The sequence below is a fragment of the Gorilla gorilla genome, chromosome 10 (assembly GCF_029281585.2).
Source record: "Gorilla gorilla gorilla isolate KB3781 chromosome 10, NHGRI_mGorGor1-v2.1_pri, whole genome shotgun sequence".
Classification (NCBI taxonomy): domain Eukaryota; kingdom Metazoa; phylum Chordata; class Mammalia; order Primates; family Hominidae; genus Gorilla; species Gorilla gorilla.
The window spans coordinates 30,125,985-30,148,713 of NC_073234.2; the positions used below are offsets into that span (position 1 = coordinate 30,125,985).

The 22,729-nt window shown below is 37.4% G+C and overlaps 1 protein-coding gene and 1 long non-coding RNA gene across 10 annotated transcripts in view; one reads left to right on the forward strand and one right to left on the reverse strand.

The window, feature by feature from the left end:
* Nucleotides 1-11,073, forward strand: part of LOC129525953 (uncharacterized) — a 71,260-nt gene extending 60,187 nt beyond the window's left edge. The window contains exon 6 of the long non-coding RNA XR_010129303.1: nt 7,451-11,073. This is a non-coding gene — a long non-coding RNA (uncharacterized lncRNA). The remainder of the gene's footprint in view (nt 1-7,450) is intronic.
* A 502-nt stretch (nt 11,074-11,575) lies between these two features.
* H4C16 (H4 histone 16) overlaps nt 11,576-22,729 on the reverse strand; it is a 33,689-nt gene continuing 22,535 nt past the window's right edge. For all 9 annotated transcript variants that reach the window (XM_063693828.1, XM_063693827.1, XM_063693826.1 and 6 more), the window contains one exon: nt 11,576-13,023. In XM_063693828.1, the coding sequence (XP_063549898.1) occupies nt 12,986-13,023 (38 nt within the window). In that variant the 3' untranslated portion in view covers nt 11,576-12,985. The remainder of the gene's footprint in view (nt 13,024-22,729) is intronic.

A 22,729-nucleotide genomic window follows, 5' to 3' on the forward strand; every position in this document is an offset into this window, starting at 1 on the left:
GTTTTCAGTATTGAACCATCCTTGTATCCTGAAATAAACCCCACTTGATAGTTGTTTATAATTCTTTTTATATATTGCTAAATTCTACTTGCTAGTATTTTATTAAAGATTTTTTATCTGTGTTCATGAAATATTGGTCTGTAGTTAATATCTTTTCCTCATTCTTTCTTTTTTATTTCTCTCTTTCTTGTGCTGTTTTTGTCTTGTATGGATATCAAGATAATTCTAGATTTATAAAATTAATTGAGAAAAAATTTTCTCCCTTTCTGTTTTCTGGAAGAGATTGTGTAGAGTTGGCATTAATTCTTCTTTAATGTTTGGTAGAATTCTTGAATGAAACCATCTAAGCCTGAAGAGATTTCTTCTTGGAGAGTTTTAAAAAATTTGAAGTCAATTTTCTTAATACTTATCAGTCTATCAGCATATATTTCATTTTGGTGAGTTCTGGTAGTTTGTGTTCTATTTTATCTAAGATAATTTTGATATCTAAGATAATTCTATCTTTGATAAAATAGAATAAAATAAAAATTCATCTATTTTATCTAAGTTGCCAAATTTATGTGTATGGATTGGTTTCCTTATTATGCTTTTAATGTGTGTAGGGTCTGAAGCACTATCCCCTATTTTATTCTTGATGTTGGTAATTTGTGTCTTTTCTCTTTTTTAAAACAACTTTTCAAGAGGTTTGTCAATTTTATTGACTTTTTCAAAGAATGATTGTCACATTGATTTTTCTGTATTGCCTGTTTTCGTTTATTTCTGCTCTTATCCTTATTATTTTCTTTTTTAAAAATTATACATTTTATTTATTTATTGTTATTTTTTGAGACAGGGTCTTGCTCTGTTGCCCAGGCTGGAGTACAGTGGTAGAATCATGGCTCATTGCAACCTTGAACCCTTAGGCTCAAGCAATCCTCCCACCTCAGCCTCCCAAGTAGCTGGGACTACAGGCATGCACCACCCTTCCCAACTAATTTTTTGTACTTTTTTGTAGAGGTAGGGTCTTGCTCTGTTACCTGGACGGGTCTTGATCTTCTGGTCTCAAGTGATCTTCCCACCTTGGCCCCCCAAACGACTGAGATTACAGGTGTGGGCCACCGCTCCCAGCCCATCCTTATTATTTTCTTCCATCTGCTAGCTTTGGGTTTACTTTGCTGTTTCTTTTCTGTGTTTCTGAGAAGACAGCTTAGATTAATACTTTGAGATTCCTCTTTTCTAATGTATGTAATTTAGTGGTATAAAGTTCCTTTTTAGCAATGCTTTGGTTTTAGCCTACAAATTTGGCATGTTGTGTGTTCATTCAATTAAATGCATTTTTATTTCCCTTGAAACTTTTTCTTTGAAAGAGAACAATATAAAATGTGTTGTTTGGTCTCCAAGTGTTTGGAGGTTTTCCTGTTATCTTTCTGTTATTGATTGTCAGTTTAATTCCTTAGTGGTTAGAGAACACATTCTGTATGATTTAAATTAAAAAAAAAAACAGTTTGAGGTTTGTTTTATGGCCTGGGATATGATCTATCTTATTACATATTTCTTGAGCACTTGCAAAGAATAGGTTTTCTGCTGTTGTTGGATGGAGTGTTCTATAAACGTTGATAAAATCCTGTTGGTTGATGGTGTTGAATTCATCTATCACCTTGCCGATTTTCTGTCTAGTTCTATCAATTATTGAAGGAGAGGTATTGACATTTCCAATTACAACTGCGGATTTGTCAATTTTTTATTTTATTTCTATTTGTCTTTGCTGCACATATTTTTCAACTCTGCCATTTGGTACATACACATTTAGGATAGATACGTCTCCTTGGTTGATTGACCTTTATCATTACATAGTGTCCCTCTCTGTCTCTGGGTTTTTTTTTTATGTTCTGAAGTCCACTTTGTCTGATATTAATCCAGTCACTGATGCTTCTTTTTTTAAGTGAAACATGGTGGCTCTTTATTGAAATTTTCATGTGAGGACAGAAACTAATATAATACATTTAATTAACTTGGAATATTTGTGTGAAGATATAAACTAATACCTTCAAATATCCTAGAATCTATCATTTCTAAGCCAGATTATGCTCTTCTATCATTTTCATTCTTTAGCATATGACACAAGTGGGAAATATGTCAAGGGGATGTATGGTGTGTGGTATTAAGGAATGCTATTCTTGATGGCTCGCTATTGTATGGTTTCCAAAACTGTGCTGAAATAATTTTACATTTGGTTGCCTTACTTATTCTCAAGCATTTACAATAAATACGCATGTGAGAAAGAACACAGATACACATATCAACCAGTAAGATTGTTCATTAATTGTCAAATACAGTATATGTTAAAAGCCTATAGGGTTTAGGTTGCTATGTTAGTGATTGGCAAATAATACTTTTACTAGATGTAGAGTTTTTACTGGAAAAGACAGATACTTTATTATTATTATTATTATTATTATTATTATTATTATTTTTATTATTATTGAGACGGAGTCTTGTTCTGTCGCCCAGGCTGGAGTGTAGTTGTGTGATCTCGGCTCACTGCAATCTCTGCCTCCAGGGTTAAAGTGATTCTCCTGCCTCAGCCTCCTGAGCTGGGATTACAGGCAACTGCCACCATGCCCAGCTAATTTTTTGTATTTTTAGTAGAGACGGGGTTTCACTATGTTGGCCAGGCTGGTCTTGAACACCTGACCTCGTCGTGATCCACCCACCTCGGCCTCCCAAAGTGCTGGGATTACAGGTGTGAGCCACCATGCCCAGCCAAGACAGACACTTTAAATTAAATTATAGTAATTTACTTAAATAAAGAAATAAATATACACAATATGTGTTTTTTTTTTTTTTTTGAGACGGAATCTTTTGCTTTGTTGCCCAGGCTGGAGTGCAATGGCATGATCTCGGCTCACTGCAACCTCCGCCTCCCAGGTTCAAGGATTCTCCTGCCTCAGCCTCCTGAGTAGCTGGAATTATAGGTGCAAGCCACTGCGCCTGGCTAATTTTTGTATTTTTAGTAGAGATGGGTTAACCATGTTGGTCAGGCTGGTCTTTAACTCCTGACCTCGTGATCCGCCCACCTTGGCCTCCCAGAGTCCCGGCATTACAGGCATGAGCCACCATGCCTGGCCCACAGTATGTTTTAAAGGAAGAACAGAGATTTATGTAAACCCATATCAAGGCACTGGAAATTAGAATTGGAAGGGAGAATGGTTGGAAAATCATGTGATAGAGTTTTTAAAATTATTTTTATTTTATATTTTCAGCTTTATTAAGGTTTAAATGACAAATTAAAAGCCTATAATAACAAATTAAACCTTAATAGTTAGTATACATTTATGGGTTGATAGTATATATTTATGGCATGAAACATAATGTTTTACTGCATGTATACATTGTAGAATAATTAAATCAAGCTAATTAACATATCCGTCATTTCATATGCTTATCTTTTTTTATGATGAGAATAATTTAAGATCTACTCTCTTAGAAGTTTTCAAGTATACATTATATTATAAATTTTATAGTCACCATGCTGTACAATAGATCTCCAGAACGTAAATCCTCCTGTCTAACTGAAATTTCATACCCTTTGATGGGCATCTCCCATCAGTCACTATTCTGCTCTCTGTTTTTATGAGTTTGACTTTTTTAGATTCCACATATAAGTGAGATCATGCAGCATTTGTCTTTGATTAATGTTTGCATGATGTAAATTTTTCCATCCATTTACTTTCTACCTGCCTATATCTTTATATTTGAAATGAATTTCTTATAGACATCATATATTTGGGTCATGTTTTTAAGTCGACTCTGCCAAGATTTCTTTTAATTATTTTATTTGGCCCATTTACATTTAATGTAATCATAATATGTTAAGTCTTAAGTTTGCCTTCTTGTTTTATTTTGTTTTCTGTTTGTTCTGTTTTTCATTTTTGTGTTTTATTTTTTATTTTTATGTTTTGCCTTCCTGTGGGTTACTTGAAAGTTTTGTAGAATTCTGTTTTGGTTTATCTACTGTATTTGTAGTGTATCCCTATGTAATAGCTTTTAAAATTATTGCTCTAGGTGTTCTATATACATAACTTATTATGGTCTACTGGAGTCATCATTTTACCAATTCAAGCAAAGTACAGAAATGTTACTTCCATTTATATTCCTTTATCCTCCCCAATTTATAATTGTCTTTTCAAAAAATTATTTGTTTTCCTCTATCATTCCCAGTAATTGTCTCTGTGTACATGTAGAACCACATCAGATAGTGTTGTAATTTTTGTTTTAACCATCAAATAGAAGTATGGAAACTCAGAGGAAAAGAAAAGTGCATTGTAATTACTTACGTTTTTGCTTACCATATTCTTTCTTCCTTGGTAATGTTTCAGGGCTTCTCTTTTCCACCCCCGCCTTTCTGGTTAGAGAATGTCCTTGAGCCATTATCTTAAAGGGGTCTGCTGGGAAAAATTATATTCGTTTTCCATGATTTGAGAATATCTCAATTTCACCTTGATTCATAAAGGATATTTTTGCTGTATATAGAATTCTGGGATGTCAGTTATTTTCCTTCAGCACTAGAAAATTGTTGTGCCATATTTTTCTGGCTTTCATGGTATCTGTTGAGAAATACACTCTTCTTGGAATTGTTTTCTCCTCTATATAAGGTGTTTACCTCTCATTGCTTTGAAGACTTTTCCTTTCTCTTTAGTCTTCAGAAGTTTGACTCTGATGTGTCTTGATGTAAATTTTTGTGGGGTTTTCCTCTTTGGAGTTCATTTAGCTTATTGATTCTTTTGGTTTATGTATTTTGGCAAATTTGTAAAGTTTCAGGTATTATTTCTTTGAGTACCTTTTCAGCTCTCTTTCTCCTTTCAGGATTCAAATGACAAAAATGTTGGATGTTCTGTTACATTCTCATGAGTGCCTGAGGCTCTATTTACTTTTTGTGGTCTATTTTTTTCTATTGTTCAGATTAATTTTTATTCTATTTTTAAGTTTACTGTTTTTTTCTTTTGTCTTCTACATTTTGCATTATACCTATACAGTTTTTAAAAATTTTAATAAAATGATTTTCTAGTTATAAGTTTTCTATTTTTAAATATATGCTATTTTTTAGAGTTGTTTGGGGTTCACAGCAAAATTAAGCAGAAAATACAGAGAATTCCCATACATCTCTTGCTCCCACACATGCACAGCCTCTCCTACTATCAACATTCCACACCAGAGTCATACATTTGTTACAATTGATGAATCTACATCGACACATCTTTATCAACAAATGTCTATAGTTTACATTAGGGCTCATTCTTGATGTACATTCCATGGGTTTTGAAAAATGTGTAATGATATGTATCTACCATTATAGTATCATACAGAATAATTTCGCTGCCCTTAAAATCCCCTGTATAGCTTTTTGTATCTTCTATTATTTTGCTGAGACTTTTAATTTTTTGTTTCAAATGTGTTTATAATTTCTCATTGAAATTTTTTTTGATAGATAGCTGCTTGAAAAAGATCATTCTAACATCTCCATCACCTCAATGTTGGCATCTATTGATTGTCTTTTTCATTCAGTTTGAGTTCTGTATGTTTCTTGACATACTGTGATTTTCTATTGAAATCTGGACATTTGAGTATTATGCAATGAGACTGTAGATTTTATTTTAACCTTCTCTTTTGTCCTCGAACATCACTCTGGCAGAAAAAGGGAGGAGCACTGTCTCATTGCTGCCAGGTAGAAGAAGAAATCTAGGTCTCCCACTCAGCCTCTGCTGACATCCAGTGTAGATGCTCCTCATTCCTGCTGTGTAAGAGTGGAAATTCTAGCTGCCCATGAGGTCTTCACTGATAACTTCTTAGCTGGGAGGAATTGGAGTACCTGCACCCTGGGTGGCTTCCCCTGATGCCGTGGTGAGAGTATGTTTTCACGGCTTTAATATTACTGACTGGGTGGTTGGGGAAGTCCTGATTCTCTAGTAGGACTCTGTTGTCACGACCCCAGCGGGTAGTGGTAGGGGTGCCTAGTTACTGTCATGTGGGAGTAAAAGTTCAGGTTCCCATCTAGTCTCCACTAACAACCTGGGTGAGTGTGTGTGTGTTGTGGCGGGGGGGAGCAGGTGCTTATCACCCAGTGAAGATAAAATTTCTGACTCTCCACTTGGCCCTCTCTGATACCATCCCGGGGTGGGGGCCTTTGGAGGACCTTCTGACAGCCTGGCAAGGATGTAAATCTGGGATTCCACTCAGCTTTTGCTGCTGGTGGTGGTGGTAGAGCTAATTTTTTTCAGTGATATTTGGCTGGAATACAGCAGTTCTTATCTAAAAGTTTTCTTACTAAGCTGCCCTTTCCTAGTCCTCTGGATAGAGACAGCAGGCTTTTGTTGGGAATTGTTTTGTCTGCACCTGTAGTGTTTCCAGACTGCCACTTTCTTCAGTTTCACATCTGGGATATATGAGGCCAGAGGAAGACCCAGGAAACTCACCACCATGTTATTCACTGCATTCTAAGTCTCCTCATTTGTCTGTGTTTTTCTCTCCACCTCTCAGAATCTTCTTATGTTTGTTTTATATATAATATCCAAGGTTTCTGGTGTACTTAGCATGAAGAATAGGAAAAAGTACATCAACTCTATTTTTCTGGAAGTGGAAGTCTACCATTGAATTTTGCTATAATTTTCTTCCTTTACACCATTACTTCATTTCTAGATCCTTAGCTTGCAGATAGCTTAGGTGGGGAGGCCAAGAAATTTTTCTATGGCATTCAATTAACTGATAAATAAACAGTTAAAGACCAGAGATTGCAAGAGCTCTTCTCCAGTTTTGAGGGGATGGAAGAAAGGAGGTTAGCTGTGAGTGGCATTACTGGCTAAGTGCAAAGCTGATCTATGGATATGAGGGTTAAAGAGAAGAAAGGAGGTAACAAGGAAAGTGGGCAAAGAATATTTACCTGTATGACTTATCTACAATAATGGATGAGTACTTAAATTGTAAATAATGCAAGCAAGACTCTTATTTTGTCAATATATTATTTAGTCTTCTTTATATATAAAACACAAAATTTATTTTGACATACAAAATGAATTTTGTACTAATAGTGTGACAACTAGAAGGTAAAAAGAAAAATATGACAACTTCAGACTTAGGTACCTAAGATTCTGTGTTTCCAGTATCAAATTAATGTAAGTAATGGAAGCTTTGATTTCACAGCACAGTATCTTGTGTGAAGTTATTTAAATAATTTTGAAAGACATTGCAAATCATATCAGAGAGGATTCATTAGGCATGTGATACTCAGTAGAATCAATATAAACCATGTTACTTAATATATTTTATCTTGATTTTCTATATTCCCATAATAATTCAATTAAACACTCTGCTCTCACACTACCAGTAGATGCATACATAGGAAGAAAGAAGTTTATACCATGGTTAATATATTTATTCTAGGGTCCCAGAATATTCTTTTTTTTTTTTTTTTCAGATGGAGTCTTGTTCTGTTGCCCAGGCTGCAGTGCAGTGGCATGACCTCTGCTCAGTGCAAACTCCACCTCCAGGTTTCAAGCAATTCTCCTGCTTCAGCCTCCCGAGTAGCTGGGACTGCAGGCGTGCACCACCACACCCAGCGAGTTTTGTCTTTTCAGTAGAGATGGGGTTTCACATGTTGGCCAGGCTGGTCTCAAACTCCTGACCTCAAGCGATCCTCCCTCCTTGGCCTCCCAAAGTGCTGGGATTACACCCAGCCCCAGCATATTCTTTTAATCATATTCATTTGCTCATGGTACAGGCACTTAAGTTTTTTAGAATCCTTAATGTCTCATAATGTTACCATCTTGAATTTTGTAAAAGTTTAATATCTAAATATGCTAAACAAAATATGCTGAAGAAGAAATTAAGCTTAATGTGTAATGAAAGACAAATGGAAAAGGTGGCTTATGACGTACCTTAGAAAATATTCCCTAGAAATGTGTAGAAAAGAGAATGATGATGTCTACAGACAAAATTTGTCAGAAGAAATGAGTCAGTTAGGTCAGCCAGTCAGTAGATTGGCTGAGAATCAGTAGATCTGTTAAATGACTGTCGTGTGTGTGTGTGTGTGTGTGTGTGTGTGTGTGTGTGTCGGGGGTAGATAGTAAATTCTAATAAAGAATATTTAGCCCATTTGTTATTAGACTAGTTCACCCAATAATGAAAATTGTAATCCTCCAAGTACAAAAACAATGTTATAAAAAACTAAATGAGCAGCTCATGGAGGTCACACAGATGCCTAAGCTCAACATGTCCATAATTTAACAACTTTCATCCCTTATTCTGCTGTTTCTTCAGCAATCTTTTTCTTGGATGTATAGCTCTGCCATCTGTGTTAGCCAACCCAGAGACTTTCTTTCTTCCCCCATATCCAAGTTATAAAAATCTTACCTGCTTTAACGCATCTCTGATCACTGTTCTCAAATTCTCTGCTTCAGTCACACTGAGATTTTTCTCTTTCCCCTGGGCCTTCCCTCTTTGGGACATGTTCTCTCTATCCCCATGAATTCTTGTTAGTAAGTTTAAAGTGAGCCTAAGCATCTGTGTTGTTAGCAAAATTTTCAGATGATTTTACACCCAGTCCAAGAATCATTTTATTGAGACATTTCCAGTTACTTACTTTGTGCATCTATACTTCTGTCTTCTCCTTTCCTCTTTCTTCAGTGATTGATCCATCCCTGCTTGTTTAAGGTCAACGCCTCCATCTGCATCTGGATGGCATCCTATCTCTCCCACTCAACACATTGTTCCTGCAATTGCTCCCTCTCTCTAATGCAGCATCAATTCTTCTCTCTCTACTTGATGATTCCACCAGCATACGGACATGCTGCCATGGCTTCCTATTTTAAGCAAAATAAACAAAATACTCTCCAGATGCCTCTCTTTATGGACTCTTTAAATCACTGCCTATATTTATTGCCTTCCTTTTCTCAACTCACATTCTCTTTAAACTCACACTGACCAATCTTTCAGACCCTCCACTTCTTGAAAATTACTCTTGTTAATGTGGCCAATGACGTGTATTAACACGCATACTGATACTCAGTTCACAGTTGAAACATTTTTTTCTTATAAATGTTTTCTTTACATTTATGGTCTCTAGATGTTGAGGTGGCTCAGGGATCATCTATTTATTTATTTTTATTTATTTTTCTTTTTTTTCTTTCACCTGTCAGCTCATACCTAGCCGTCTTCTATTTTTTGGGTTTGCTCACTTCCTTGATGATCTCGTAGAGCTCAAAGCCTCAAATAAGATCTATATGTGACACTGATATATATATATATATATATATATATATATTTCCAGCTTTGACCTTTCCCCAACCTCAAGAATTTTATATACAACTGCCTACCTGACATTTCCACCTGGATGTCTAATACAAATTTTCAGTTTAACATGTCCAAAACCACACTCCTGTTTTTCTCTGCCCCCTTCTTAATCCTGCTCCTCACCTAGTCTTCCCCACATCAATAATGACAAGTACATCCCTTCACAACTCTAGTTTCTCAAGCTACAGTTAACTCTTCTTTCTCTTTTATACTGTACATCTAATCCCTCTCTAATTTCCAATAGGTTGGCTTTACCTTCAAAATACATCCAGAATCCAACTGCTTCTCACCATTGCTATTGCTACCACTCTGGTTCAAATGACCATCATCTCTTGCATTCTTGTACCCTATAGGTTATGCTCCTTACAACAGATAAAATGCCCCTTTTAAATCATAATTCAGATTATATTACCTCTTAGTTCAAAACCCTTCAGTGGCTCCCATCTCATTTACAATAAGGGTAATGCTTTTCCAGTAGTTCCCAATATTTCAAGCTAACAGACCCTCTGATCTCATGTCCTACCATTGTTTCCTTCACCAAGTCTGCTTTAGCTTCACTGGCCTTCTGGATATTTCTTCAACACACTAGACATGTGTTATGAACTGAATGTTTGTGTCTCCCTAGATTAATATGTTGAAGCCCCTTTCTCCAATGTGATGATATGTGAAGATGAGGCCTTTGGGAGGTAATTAGGGTTAGATGAGACCATAAGGGTGGGACTTTCATAATGGGATTAGGGCCTTTGTAAGAGGAGACACCAGAAAGCTTGCTTTCTCTTTTTCTCCTGCTCATGCATGCACTAAGAAGGTTATGTGAGCACAATGAGATGACAGCCACCTATAAGCCAAGAGACCAGGCCTCAGAATAAAACCTACCATGCCAGCACCTTGATCTTGGACTTCCAAGCTTTCAGAACTATGAGAAATAAATTTCTGTTGTTTAAGCCACCCAGTTGATGGTGCTCTGTGATGGCAGCCTGAAGTAGTACAGAATGATCCCATTTCATAGCTTTTGCACTTGCCACTCTCCTACCTTGAATACTCTTCTCTCATATACTTCTTTGCTCATTTTCTCACCTCCTTCAGGCTTTCCTCAATGTTGCTTTAGTAAAGTCTTCTCTGACCGCTCTGTTAAAAATTGCAACCCCTGCCAGGTGCGGTGGCTCACGCCTGTAATCCCAATACTTTGGGAGGCTGAGACAGGTGGATCACCTGAGGTCAGGAGTTCCAGACCAGCCTGACCAACATGGTGAAACCCTGTCTTTACTAAAAATACAAAGTTAGCCGGGCATGGTGGCGCATGCCTGTAATCCCAGCTACACGGGAGGCTGAGGCAGGATAATCACTTGAACCCAGAGGGCAGAGGTTGCAGTGAGCCGAGATTGCGCCATTGCACTCCAGGCTGGGCAACAAGAGTGAAACTCTGTCTCAAAAAAAAAAAAAAAATTGCAACCCCTTCCCCTACCCTGTCTGACTGCACTGTATTTAGAGCTATTTGGCACGTGCGCATGCGCGCGCGCGCGCACACACACACACACACACACACACACACACACACACACACACACACATCTGATTTTTTTCTGTTTATTCCCAGTTGAATGTTATGTCCATGACAGCAGGGATTTTTACCTATTGTGTCTGCTGGTGTAGTCCCAGTAACTAAATTGGTGATGGCACAAAAATGGAAAGACAGTTATTTTTAAAGAGATGTTATTATTTATTTATTTTTTCTTTTTTTTAAAGTTTAAGTTCTGGGATACATGTGCAGAACGTGCAGGTTTGTCACATAGGTATACATTTGCCATGGTGTTTAGCTGCCCTTATTTACTTTTTTTAAGATAGTAAGGCTGACTTGATTGGAGGAGGCCATGGCAGCAGCTATAGGAGCCATTGCAGTGGGGTCTTGCAGTGTGCGAGAGAGCTTGGACTCAAGTCCTTTAAAGAGAGTTCAGAATAGGATAAAGAAACTGTGGCTCAGAGTGATCCTTAGATTTGTGTAAGTTCACATAAATAATAGTCATGGAAATTGCAATGAAAAGCTCTGTAATTCCATGTCTAATTCTCCCTGCCTCATAGAATGCAACCCTTCTAACTTCATTATGTTCTAATCTTGGAATGTAGACCACTTCTCAGGGTTGGTGAAAACAAAAAGGATAAGCATGCCATGATCCTTCTAGAACTCAAAACTTGGATTTGTACCTGGGATTTAATGTGGTACCATTTTCAAATAAATCTCCAACTAGAATTATAGCTTCATTTGTTTATTCATGGCAACAATTTCTTTGGTTGGTGACTGAAGCAAATTTTTCTGAAAAGTCCAAATCCACCATATACCAGGGATCTGCCTCTCATTGGTTTTTGAATATATGTAATTTTTTCAAATACAATGGCTTTCTCAAGTGATCTGGATTGATTGAAGGTGATAGACTGAGTTATATGTTTCCTGTGAGACAACATTAGAGATAATACTGAAATATTAACTGCATTAACTATGCAGTTGTAGCAATAATTAATGACCAACAGGAAATTAAAATACCTTGTAAACAGTTTACAGATAATAATAAAAAGGAAATTTTGTAGGCTTCTGGGTAATCATTACATTACTCTCATATTTATAAACTGTTTTTCCAAATAGATATTTTTAAGAAGTTAACAAAGTACTGTGAGTATATGTGCCAAATCAAATAGAACAAAATTTTTACGATGTTTCCCCTCCTCAGTTCTGCTCCACATACGCAATTTTAAGGTCTTTTGTAAGTTGAAAATACAAATGTCCTTCATCACTGCTTCTATGGGTTCTTTACATCTTTCACTCCAACGATATGCAACTTATATTGCAATTTTGCAAAAACAAAGGAAAAAACATCTACCATGTGGCTAGCGTAAGCAGCTAGATTCTGCTATCCATTCTGCATGTAGCCATCTGCCTTGTGGGTATAATTGCAATGATCTACATTTCTCACATTGTTAGAGTTAGAAGTATGTGAAAAAGGTAAGTTTTATGGCTGACAAAATTGGATAGAGTTGATACATGTAACTTACATCTAGGGCTGGCACTACACATTAATTTTTTAATTCTAGAAAAAGATGTAGTATATAATAATATTATCAACTGCTTGGGTGATTTTGACTGAATTAATTGTTGTAAGCAAATTACTGGTAAATGTTATTAAATGCCCATTTTACCTGCAAGAAATGAGTTTCATTTTAGCAAGCTGAAAGACCAACTTGATGAATATATTAAATATTCACTTGAGAATAGTGTATTTCCATATAGCTAGATTATACAAATGTTAAGAAAGCTGTCTGCAGTTAATTCTTCAAACTATAAGTGGAAATAAGAACTACTGCTGAATGGGCATAAAATGATATGAAAGCTTAATGAGTTGTTCACTTGATATTTTTAACACTTAAAATTTCAACCCTTACCTGGAATTTGTCTTGCCACTCTGAGCAAGTGAGTACCCAATTAAAATCGCAAGTGTCTTTATTTGTCCATGAAAACATTCTCTTCAGTTGGTGACTGACACAACATTCATAGTCCATTTGGAACCCAAATTCATCATCCACCAATGTTCAGTTTCTTCTGGGGTTTGAATAGACAGGCTTTTATCAAAGTCACTCGCTAGAGAGCCATCACTTGCTCTGTCAGAAGACATCAAAGGATCACGGAGACTGGACTGGGTGGATGTTTTCCTGTGAGATTATATTGGACATGAAATGCAAAAATAAGTGATAGCCAAAGTGAGCTAGCATATACTTTCTCAAAGTAATCAAAACTGGGCCAAAACCTTTACTGGTTGGTTTCCAAAAATCACTTGGCTTCTCCCATTCCTTGGACCTTTATTCCTCATCATTCTTCTTTTACTATTTGGTCCCTGCCTTTTTACCACTCTCATTAAGTTTATATCTTCTAGATTATAATGATTTCACCTATAGATGACCTTGCAAGCCCAATACCAGCCTGCAACAGCAACTTCCATTTACATGGGGCCTCTTGATGGAATCTGGTCCCCCGCCATTCCCTCCACCCTGGCCCATGGACAAGTTTTTCATGACCCTTCATTTCCTTCATGCAGAAGTAGCCAGACAGATTTGATGCTCCCCTTCACCGTGCTGTTTTCCCTTTCTGGAGACCCTAATAGGCAGCAGGTAGACATGAGCATGAGGGTATACAAAGGGTCAAAGATTTGACCAAGATATTTATTAGGGGAAAATGAGGAGAGCAAAGACCACCTGGTGGTGGCCATTAAGCAGACCATCCAGAGGCAAAACTCCTTCTCTGAGGAATTTAGAAGTAATTACATGTCCCTATTATCTAAAGCTGGCATTGAGTACCTGACTTCTTTCCCAAAAATTTATAGGTAACAAAAATTTCTATACATCTCTGGAATGCACACATGTCGAAACTCATTGTGCAACCCTTGCTGATATCAAGGCACCAAAATGTCTACAAATGTAATTATTTATTATGGCCTAGGTGGGTAATATGGCCCAAATTACCCTTAAGCTCCCTCTTCAAGGTCCATAAATGCCCCTAAGGAAAAATCCACCGTGGTGTACTCAGTCCTCTCTTGCTGAAGTGCCCCACTGCACTCTGCTGCAGTGTTCTTTCTATCTAATAAAACTTTCCCTTTCAAACCTATACTGCTGTGGGTAAATTCTTCTTTCTACCTCCTAGCCTACCACCTTCCATTGCTGGGGCTCTGACACCTTGCGAAACAAATATAAAGAAGTTTTTATCAAAAAAAGCTTGGGAATCAATCACAGCATTATGCAAATTGGCCATAAAAGCTGCAAGAAAAATTTGAAGAATCCTGTTTTGATATTGGTAAATTTCGAGTTGATTTTCAATTTATGCAATACTCCTTTGAAGTCAATGTTAATAATACCAATTTAACACAACAGTTAGTGAATTTACTTAACCTGGATGGACCTAGTTTTGAATCTTATATGTTTTTACTTCAAAGTTAGATCGATTCTTTAAAATGATAAACAAGTTTTGTCAATATAAATGTCCATAGTAAAGAAAAAAATTTTTTTTTGTACTTGATTCAACTATTGAAACATTCTAAAGTATGTTAGAAATAACTTGGATATGTGAAACATTTTCAACTGTAAACTTTATGAAATCCAGTAAATTGAAAAGTCTCCTGATTGAGATGTATGTGTAAAATACACACTAGATTTCAAAAGCTTAGTGCAATAAAAGAATGTATAATGCCTCAAATTTTTGTTTTTGTTTTTGTGACAATCTCACTCTGTCACCCAGGCTGGAGTGCAGTGGTGCAATCTTGGCTCACCGCAACCTCCGCCTCTGGGGTTCAAGCAATTCTTGTGCCTCAGCCTCCCGAGTAGCTGGAATTACAGGCATGTGCCACCACACTCAGCTAATTTTTGTGTTTTTAGCAGAGATGGGGTTTTATCATGTTGGCCAGGCTGGTCTTGAACTCCTGACCTCAAGTGATCCTCCCGCCTTGGGCTCCCAAAGTGCTGGGATTACAGGCGTGAGCCAACAATTGACCTCAACAATTTTTTTTTTTTTTTTTTGGTTTGCTGTTGAAATGATATTTTGGACATATTGAGTCAAGTAAAATATATTTGAAAAATTAATTTTACCAATTTCTTTTTTCTTTTTTAAAATGGGTACTAGAAAGTTTTAAATTACACGTGTGGCTCACATAACAGCACTACATTTTTATTGAGCAGCTCTGTTCTAGATTAGTTCATGGCTGGCTCCACACAAAACATGAACTATTTTAAAAAGACAATTGTCTAATTTAACAGTTGATTCTTTTGAAAACCCAATTTTCTCCTGTTGCGAAGAGGAACTAACTAAAGAAAGAAAGAAAGCTGATTTCAAACTGAGGCTCCTTTATTTATTAGCATTATGTCTTTTGTCAAGTTTATTAACATCTTCAGTATAAATGAGGGCAATAAGTTTATTTCGTAGGAATGTCATGAGGATCAAACTAAGTAAAGCAGATAATGTACTTAGCACAGTGCTGGGTACATAGTTAGCCCCACATCTGTGGTTAATGACTAAACCTGGAAATCAATGCCGGGCATGGTCGCCCATGCCTGTAATCACACTTTTGGAGGCCAGGGCAGGGTGATCGCTTGAGCCCAGGAGTTCAAGGCTGCAGTGAGCTATGATCATGCCATTGCATTCCAGCTTGGGTGACAGAATGAGACTCCAAATCTAAAAAAACTTAAAATAAAAATAAAACTGTAAATCAGTGAGGAACTAAACTAAAAAGTGATCAAAAAAAGAAGGAATGGATTTTTAGAACGTTCAAATGGAGACTAGATGTCATGGTGGACAACAGAGGGCAACAGAGGGCGGGACAAGAATAGGAAAACTCCCAGGCCACAAAAAAGGAAAATTAAATCTGTGAGAAAATTATTCAATTTTAAACATGTTGAGGAGTAGGTGACCGTGGAAATTTTAGAGGAGATAATATTTGGTAGAAAATCCAGGTTTGGAGCTAAGGAGATTGGTCTGAATTCTCAACAGAGACTTGGAGTCCATAGGTAAGAGGTAGTAGTAGGTGGAGCCATGGAAAGGTGTGAGATTACCCAGGGAATGTGTTGAGACACAATATAATAAAGAGACAGCTCACTGAGAAAGACAATCAGGACACCCTGGCATCTAAAAGGAAGGCAAGCCTGTAATCCTAGAACTTTGGGAGGCCAAGGTGGGCAGATCACCTGGGGTTAGGAGTTCAAGACCAGCCTTGCAAACATGGTGAAACCCCATCTCTATTAAAAATACAAAAAAATTAGCCAGGTATGGTAGTGGGTCCTTGTAGTCCCAGCTACTTGGCAGGCTGAGGCAGGAGAATTGCTTGAGCCAGAGAGGTGGATGTTGCAGTGAGTCAATATCATGCCACTGAACTCCAGCCTGGGCGACAGAGAGAGACTCTGTCTCAAAACAAAACAAAATAAATAAAATTAAATTAAAGTAGGGCAGAGGACAAGGATCTTGGAGAAGAGACTGAAGAGGAATAACCTGGGAGGTAGGAGGAAAAATAGAAAAAAGACACAAAATGAAAACCAAGAAAGGATGAATTTCTCAGCGTGCCCTCGAATATGTGGAAGAGAAGGGAATATAAGAGATATACTCACCAAAATTTTCGTTACCTGGTAACATTTTACCAAAGACTGACCTTTGCAGAGAGTTAAACATTTTGTACACCTGGAAGTGGTGATGGCCTCATATCTCCTTTTCATCCCTTGATATGGAAAAGTCTAACATTTTATGAGCCTAGCAGCCATTTATCTGGTTTGCTAAAGTCTCCTAACCCCAGTTTGTTTTGTACACAGATATCTGTATCACTTTTCACAAATGTAATTAGATTCAATAACAAAAGCAAAATGTATTGTTTACAATATGGCCATAAATTTGCTGACTTCTGCTTATTGAAATGTCATTGCTTAAAATAAAAGAAATACAGTGTGGAAGAAAGATCTGTGGGTGAGTATCTTAGAAAACGTGAATTAAAGTCCCTGCCCAAATCTGGAAGCAGAGGAATCAGGAACTTCTACAAGTGCACCACCTGGTAACATTTTACTGAAGACTGACCTTTGCAGAGAGTTAAACATTTTGTACACCTGTAAGTGGTGATGGCCACATATCTCCCTTTCATCTCTTTTTATGGAAAAGTCTGTGGTCTTATGAGCCCAAGGTAGGGACTGTAGCACATTTTATTTGAAACCAGATTACTAGTTAAGAGGTTAAAATGAGGTATCGCAAAGAATCCACACTGAGGAATCAGGGCTTATACTTTTCAAAAAGGCTATTTCTTCTAGAGAAACATTTTAACTAAGTGTAGTGCTGAACTTTCATTATTATCCACTGATTTATTTTTGTTAGAGAATGAATTCTGAATCAGTATATGTGGTTCCATGGAAAAAAGGCCAATTATTTTGCAATAATATTATATAAAATCCTCTCTGTAAGAATTAAAGAAAGAGGAAAGAAACATGAAAGGTGGCTCAACAGCCAAGGACAGGTTTATTTTAGAGAAAACAAACCTGAGAGGGGCTTCTGGGTGAGTTAGGTCAGAGCCTGCTCTCTTACAGACTAAGAGTTTTTAAGGATTCAGGGTGGGAGAGTTTATCAGAGGCTTGGACTGCTTCTGTGTCTTTGTTGTGCTTATCTGGGAGGGAGAGTTTCATGACTGTTCCCATACATCTTCCTGCAGCTGCAGGCATAACCCCCAAGTCTGCTTTTAGCTTCCCTCTTAGTGCACCTGAAGGGAAAGGAATGAGCTTTTTAAGGCCCACCGTTTTACTGGGGCCCATTGTATGAGGGTGAAGTTTGGCAGAGACTTTCCCCCCACTTCCTCCTGTGCCGGAGCTGCCTTATCTTTGTTTTACTGTCTGCTCTTTCTGGCTGCTCCTTATTAGAAGGGAAGTGATTTCCTTGAAATGCATGAGGCTAGAAAGGGAGCTGGAACTTAAAATGACAGTGGTTGTCTGAGATGACGGTTCTCCTGTTGTGTCACTCACCCTATTGTTGAAAATGGTACAAACATCCTCCTTATCCTGCCTATTATTTAATGCATCTCTCTCTTCTGCTTTTTGATATATCCCATCAATATTTTTCTCCATATGCCATCTTAATTCAGATCTTTATCATTTCACATGGTTTCCAACATCAGCCTTTTATCTGGTTTGCTAAAGTTTCCTAACCTCAGTTTGTTTTGTACACAGCTATCTGTATCATGTTTCACAAACGTAATTAGATTCAGTAACAAAAACAAAATGTATTGTTTACAATAGAGCCATTAATATGCTGACTTCTGGTTATCAAAATGTGATTGCTTAAAGAAATAGATTGTGGAAGAAAGATCTGTGGGTGAGGATCTTAGAAAATGTGAATTAAAGTCCCTGCTATATACCATATAATGAGTTTTATTTTCCTCATTTAGGCTTTAGTTTTCTCATTTGTAAAACAAAGTAGTTTAAATAGATGATCTCTGAAGCTTCTAAATCCTGATTCTGAATATAGCTTGACTAGCCCATGGACATTCAGGTCTTTGCATTGAGTTTCCCATTAAATTTCCTGAGGCATTTTTTTTTTCATTCAATAAAGTTTAAGGAACATGAGTCAGTAGCGGGCCCCATGTTGGACCCTGAGTGTAGAAAAATTCCCCACCCAGAGAAACAGAAGACAGCCATCCATCCACATATTTGTACTACATCAATATGTACTCAAGGCGCAATAGCAGCATTGTACACAGTGCAATGGAAGGGCAATGATAAAAAATAGCTTTGCCTGAGGATGCTAAATGAAGATAATAGGCAAGCCTACATGGTAGATACAAGAATAGAAAAAAAAAAAAACCTGAAAAGCAAGGAGGCAGAAAAGATTCAATAAAATGTTAGGTAGACATCTGATTAAAGTGGATTATTAAATACAAACTCCTAGTTAAGTGCAGTGGATTAAATGTATATGCTTACCTTTGCTTCTCCTTATTTCTCTAAAATGATAATGCATAGATTAAAAAATACAAACTGTAAAAGAAAAAAAGAGAAGATAACAGCTGACCAGAGATGGCAAGAAAATTGGGAAAAATTAGAAAGAATATGGACATGAGAAAATTCACTTAGAAGACTGAATAAAGATGAAAACTATGTACTCTGCAAGTTCAGGGGAGAGCCAAAAAAAGCAACTTCCACTTGCATTGAGGAACTCCAAAAGTGTCAGAAATTAAAAATGCAAGATGCCTCTGAAGGTAGTTGTGCAGATAGGGCTGAAAACAGAAGGCTTGGTTTAAAGTTGGTTTGAGAAGCAGTTAGAGCCTGTGCGGCCCACCCTTACCTCAACAGAGATGGGAGGTTTATTCTCTGGAGACACTGAATCAGAGGATTCAATGTGAAGGATAGACATCTGCTATCCTTCACACTCAGGACAGCAGAAAGGTGAGGAGGCTGAACTGAAAGGGGTAGGGATTAGAAGCCTACACACTGAAAAATGAGACCCCAAGCTTCAGTCCACAACTTTGGGTTTGTTTACATGTAGACTTATTATTGTACAGGCAGAAGATTCTCATGGAAAACTGACATAGCAAAAAAAAAAAAAACAAAAACAAAAACAAAAACCTAAGGATTCTGGCAGCTAATGATTCACTTAAAAATAAGTCCCTACCTGTTACCCTACAGAGCAAGTCATTGGTCAACAGGTAGAACTTAAGTACAAAGCTTGCAATCAGCTTTCCAGTGCCTCACTATTAAATATGAATGGGAAGCTTAAATATTATCTGGCATTAGAGGGAAGCCTCCATTTATATACAGAAAAAAACTGTATATAAAATATACAGAAAAAACTGTATATAAAATATACAGAAAATATACAGAAAAAGTACTCCAAAAAATTAAAAGTGTAAGAAGAATAATGAAGTATCGGGGAACCTGCCCCCTGTAGTCACGTAGGTTCTTTTCTATTTTCTCCAAGCATCGGCCGGGTTGAGAAATAAAGGGACAGAGTACAAAAGAGAGAAATTTTAAAGCTGGGTGTCCAGGGGAGACATCACATGTCGGTAGGTTCCGTGATGCCCCCCGAGCCATGAAACCAGCAAGTTTTTATTAGTGATTTTCAAAAGGGGAGGGAGTGTATGAATAGGGTGTGGGTCACAGAGATCACGTGCTTCACAAGGTAATAGAATATCACAAGGCAAATGGAGGCAGGGCGAGATCACAGGACCACAGGACTGGGGCGAAATTAAAATTGCTAATGAAGTTTCGGGTACCATTGTCATTGATATCATCTTATCAGGAGATAGGGTTTGAGAGCAACCAGTCTGACCAAAATTTATTAGGTGGGAATTTCCTCGTCCTAATAAGCCTGGGAGCGCTATGGGAGACTGGGGCTTATTTCATCCCTACAGTTTTGACCATAGAAGACGGCCACACCCAAGGGGGCCATTTTAGAGGCCTACCCTCAGGGGTGCATTCTCTTTCTCAGGGATGTTCCTTGCTGAGAAAAAGAATTCAGCGATGATATTTCTCCCATTTGCTTTTGAAAGAAGAGAAATATGGCTGTGTTCCTCCCGGCTCACCAGTGGTCAGAGTTTAAGGTTATCTCTCTTGTTCCCTGAACATTGCTGTTATCCTGTTCTTTTTTCAAGGTGCCCAGATTTCATATTGTTCAAACACACGTGCTCTAAAATTTGTGCAGTTAACGCAGTCACCACAAGGTCCTGAGGCGACATACATCCTCCTCAGTTTACGAGATGACAGGATTAAGAGATTAAAGACAGGCATAGGAAATCACAAGGGTATTGATTGGGGAAGTAATAAGTGTCCATGAAATCTTCACAATTTATGTTTAGAGATTGCAGTAAAGAAAGGCATAAGAAATTATAAAAGTATTAATTTGGGGAACTAATAAATGTCCATGAAATCTTCACAATCCACGTTCTTCTGCCATGGCTTCAGCCGGTCCCTCCGTTCGGGGTCCCTGACTTCCCACAACAATGAAGCATTAAAAAAAAAAATCTAAGCAGCCCCAAAGATATGAGATAATATTGCAACCCTGAAACAAGAAAAACTATGTGTTTATTTAAAAAGCAATATTCAAAGACCAAAACAACATCTCACAAAGAAATAAAAAGCCATTAAAAAATTCCATTAGGATGAAAGATAAAGCTTAAGAAACTTCCAATAGTACAGCAAAAAATGCAAACAGAGAATGAATAAAATATAATAATAAATAATAGATTTCTATTAAGAGGGAAGAAAGGAAACAGAGAAAATTATCAAATAAATAATAAGAAATAACAGGCCTACCAAGTACCCTGCACAACAAATGAAGACCTACACCAAACAATGAAGCATTTCAAAGCGCAGCTAGAAAGATACAATTCTAAAAGCTTTTAGACGTAAAAAGTCAAATACACGGGATTAGAAATCAGAATGTCTTTAAATTTCTCAATAGCTTGATGGAAACTAGCTGATATGGTTTAGACCTTTATCCCCTCTAAATCTCATGTTGAACTGTAATCCCCAATGTTGGAGGTGGGGCCTGGTGGGAGATGTTTGGGTCGTGTGGGTGGATCCCTCATGAATAGTTTGGTGCTGTCCCTGCAGTAATCAATTCAGGTAAGATCTGGTTGTTTAAAAGGGTGTGGCACTTCCCCTGTCTCTCTTGCTCTCTCTCCCCCTCTGTGATGTGCTTGCTTCCCTTTGCCTTCTGCCATGATTGAAAGCTTCTTGAGGGCCTCACCAGAAGCAGATAGCAACACTATGCTTCCTGTACAGTCTGCGAAACCATGAGGCAATGAAACGTCTTTTCTTTATAAATTACACAGTCTCAAGTATTGCTTTATAGTGATGCAAATGGACTAACACACTAGCAGACAATAGAAAAATGTTTTCAAATTCAAAGGAAAAATGATGTTTTATACTGAAAGTATCAGTCAATTGTAAGAGGAGAATAAAAATTCTTTCAGACATGCAAGTTCTGAAAGACCTAGAGACCAACCCATACAGACTGAATCAGAAGGCTTCAGAAAAAAATTAAACATTTTTCACTTCTGTAGGGGGAATTAAAGGATCAACCATGATTGATAATTTTTAACTCCAGGGAAAACAAAAATTTTTACAAGAAATTTAATCATAAAATATATGGCTCAGTTATGAATAATATTCATGTAGTTATAATAATATAAATACTTGAATACTGATTTAACCAAAAACTTTGAAATAGACTTGACGGATGGGGGTTGGAAAAGTTCATGAGTAGGTAGAAGGGAGGGATATGTAAGAGAGGTAATTTTTCCTCCTTCGTGGTAGGAAGTTTATAGATGAAACCCAAAACTAAAAAGTTTAGATGTAGCAGTTGTTACGTGTTATTTAGAAATATAGTGATAATTACCAGAAGAAAAAGCTGGTTGATATCTGGAGAGCAGAAACTGGGTGTAGGGATAGGTGCAGCATTTTTGTCATTCATTATACACTTTGTAAAACAATTGGATTTTTAAGACTAAATACATGTTTTATTTTGATTAAAAAAATCAAGATTAAATTACAAAAAGAGGCCAGGTGCGGTGGCTCATGCCTGTAATCCTAGCACTTTGGGAGGCCCAGGCAGGTGGATCATGAGGTCAGGAGATCGAGACCATCCTGGCTAACACGGTGAAACCCCATCTCTACTAAAAATACAAAAAGTTAGCCAGGCATGGTGGCGGGCGCCTGCAGTCTCAGCTACTTGGGAGGCTGAGGCAGGAGAATGGCGTGAACCCGGGAGGTGGAGCTTGCAGTGAGCCGAGACTGCGCCACTGCACTCCAGCCTGGGTGACACAGTGAGACTCATCTCAAAAAAAAAAAAGAAGCACTAAGATTAAATGGAGAATTTCTTGTGAGAGTGTGTTGAGTTCACATATTCCCACTAATC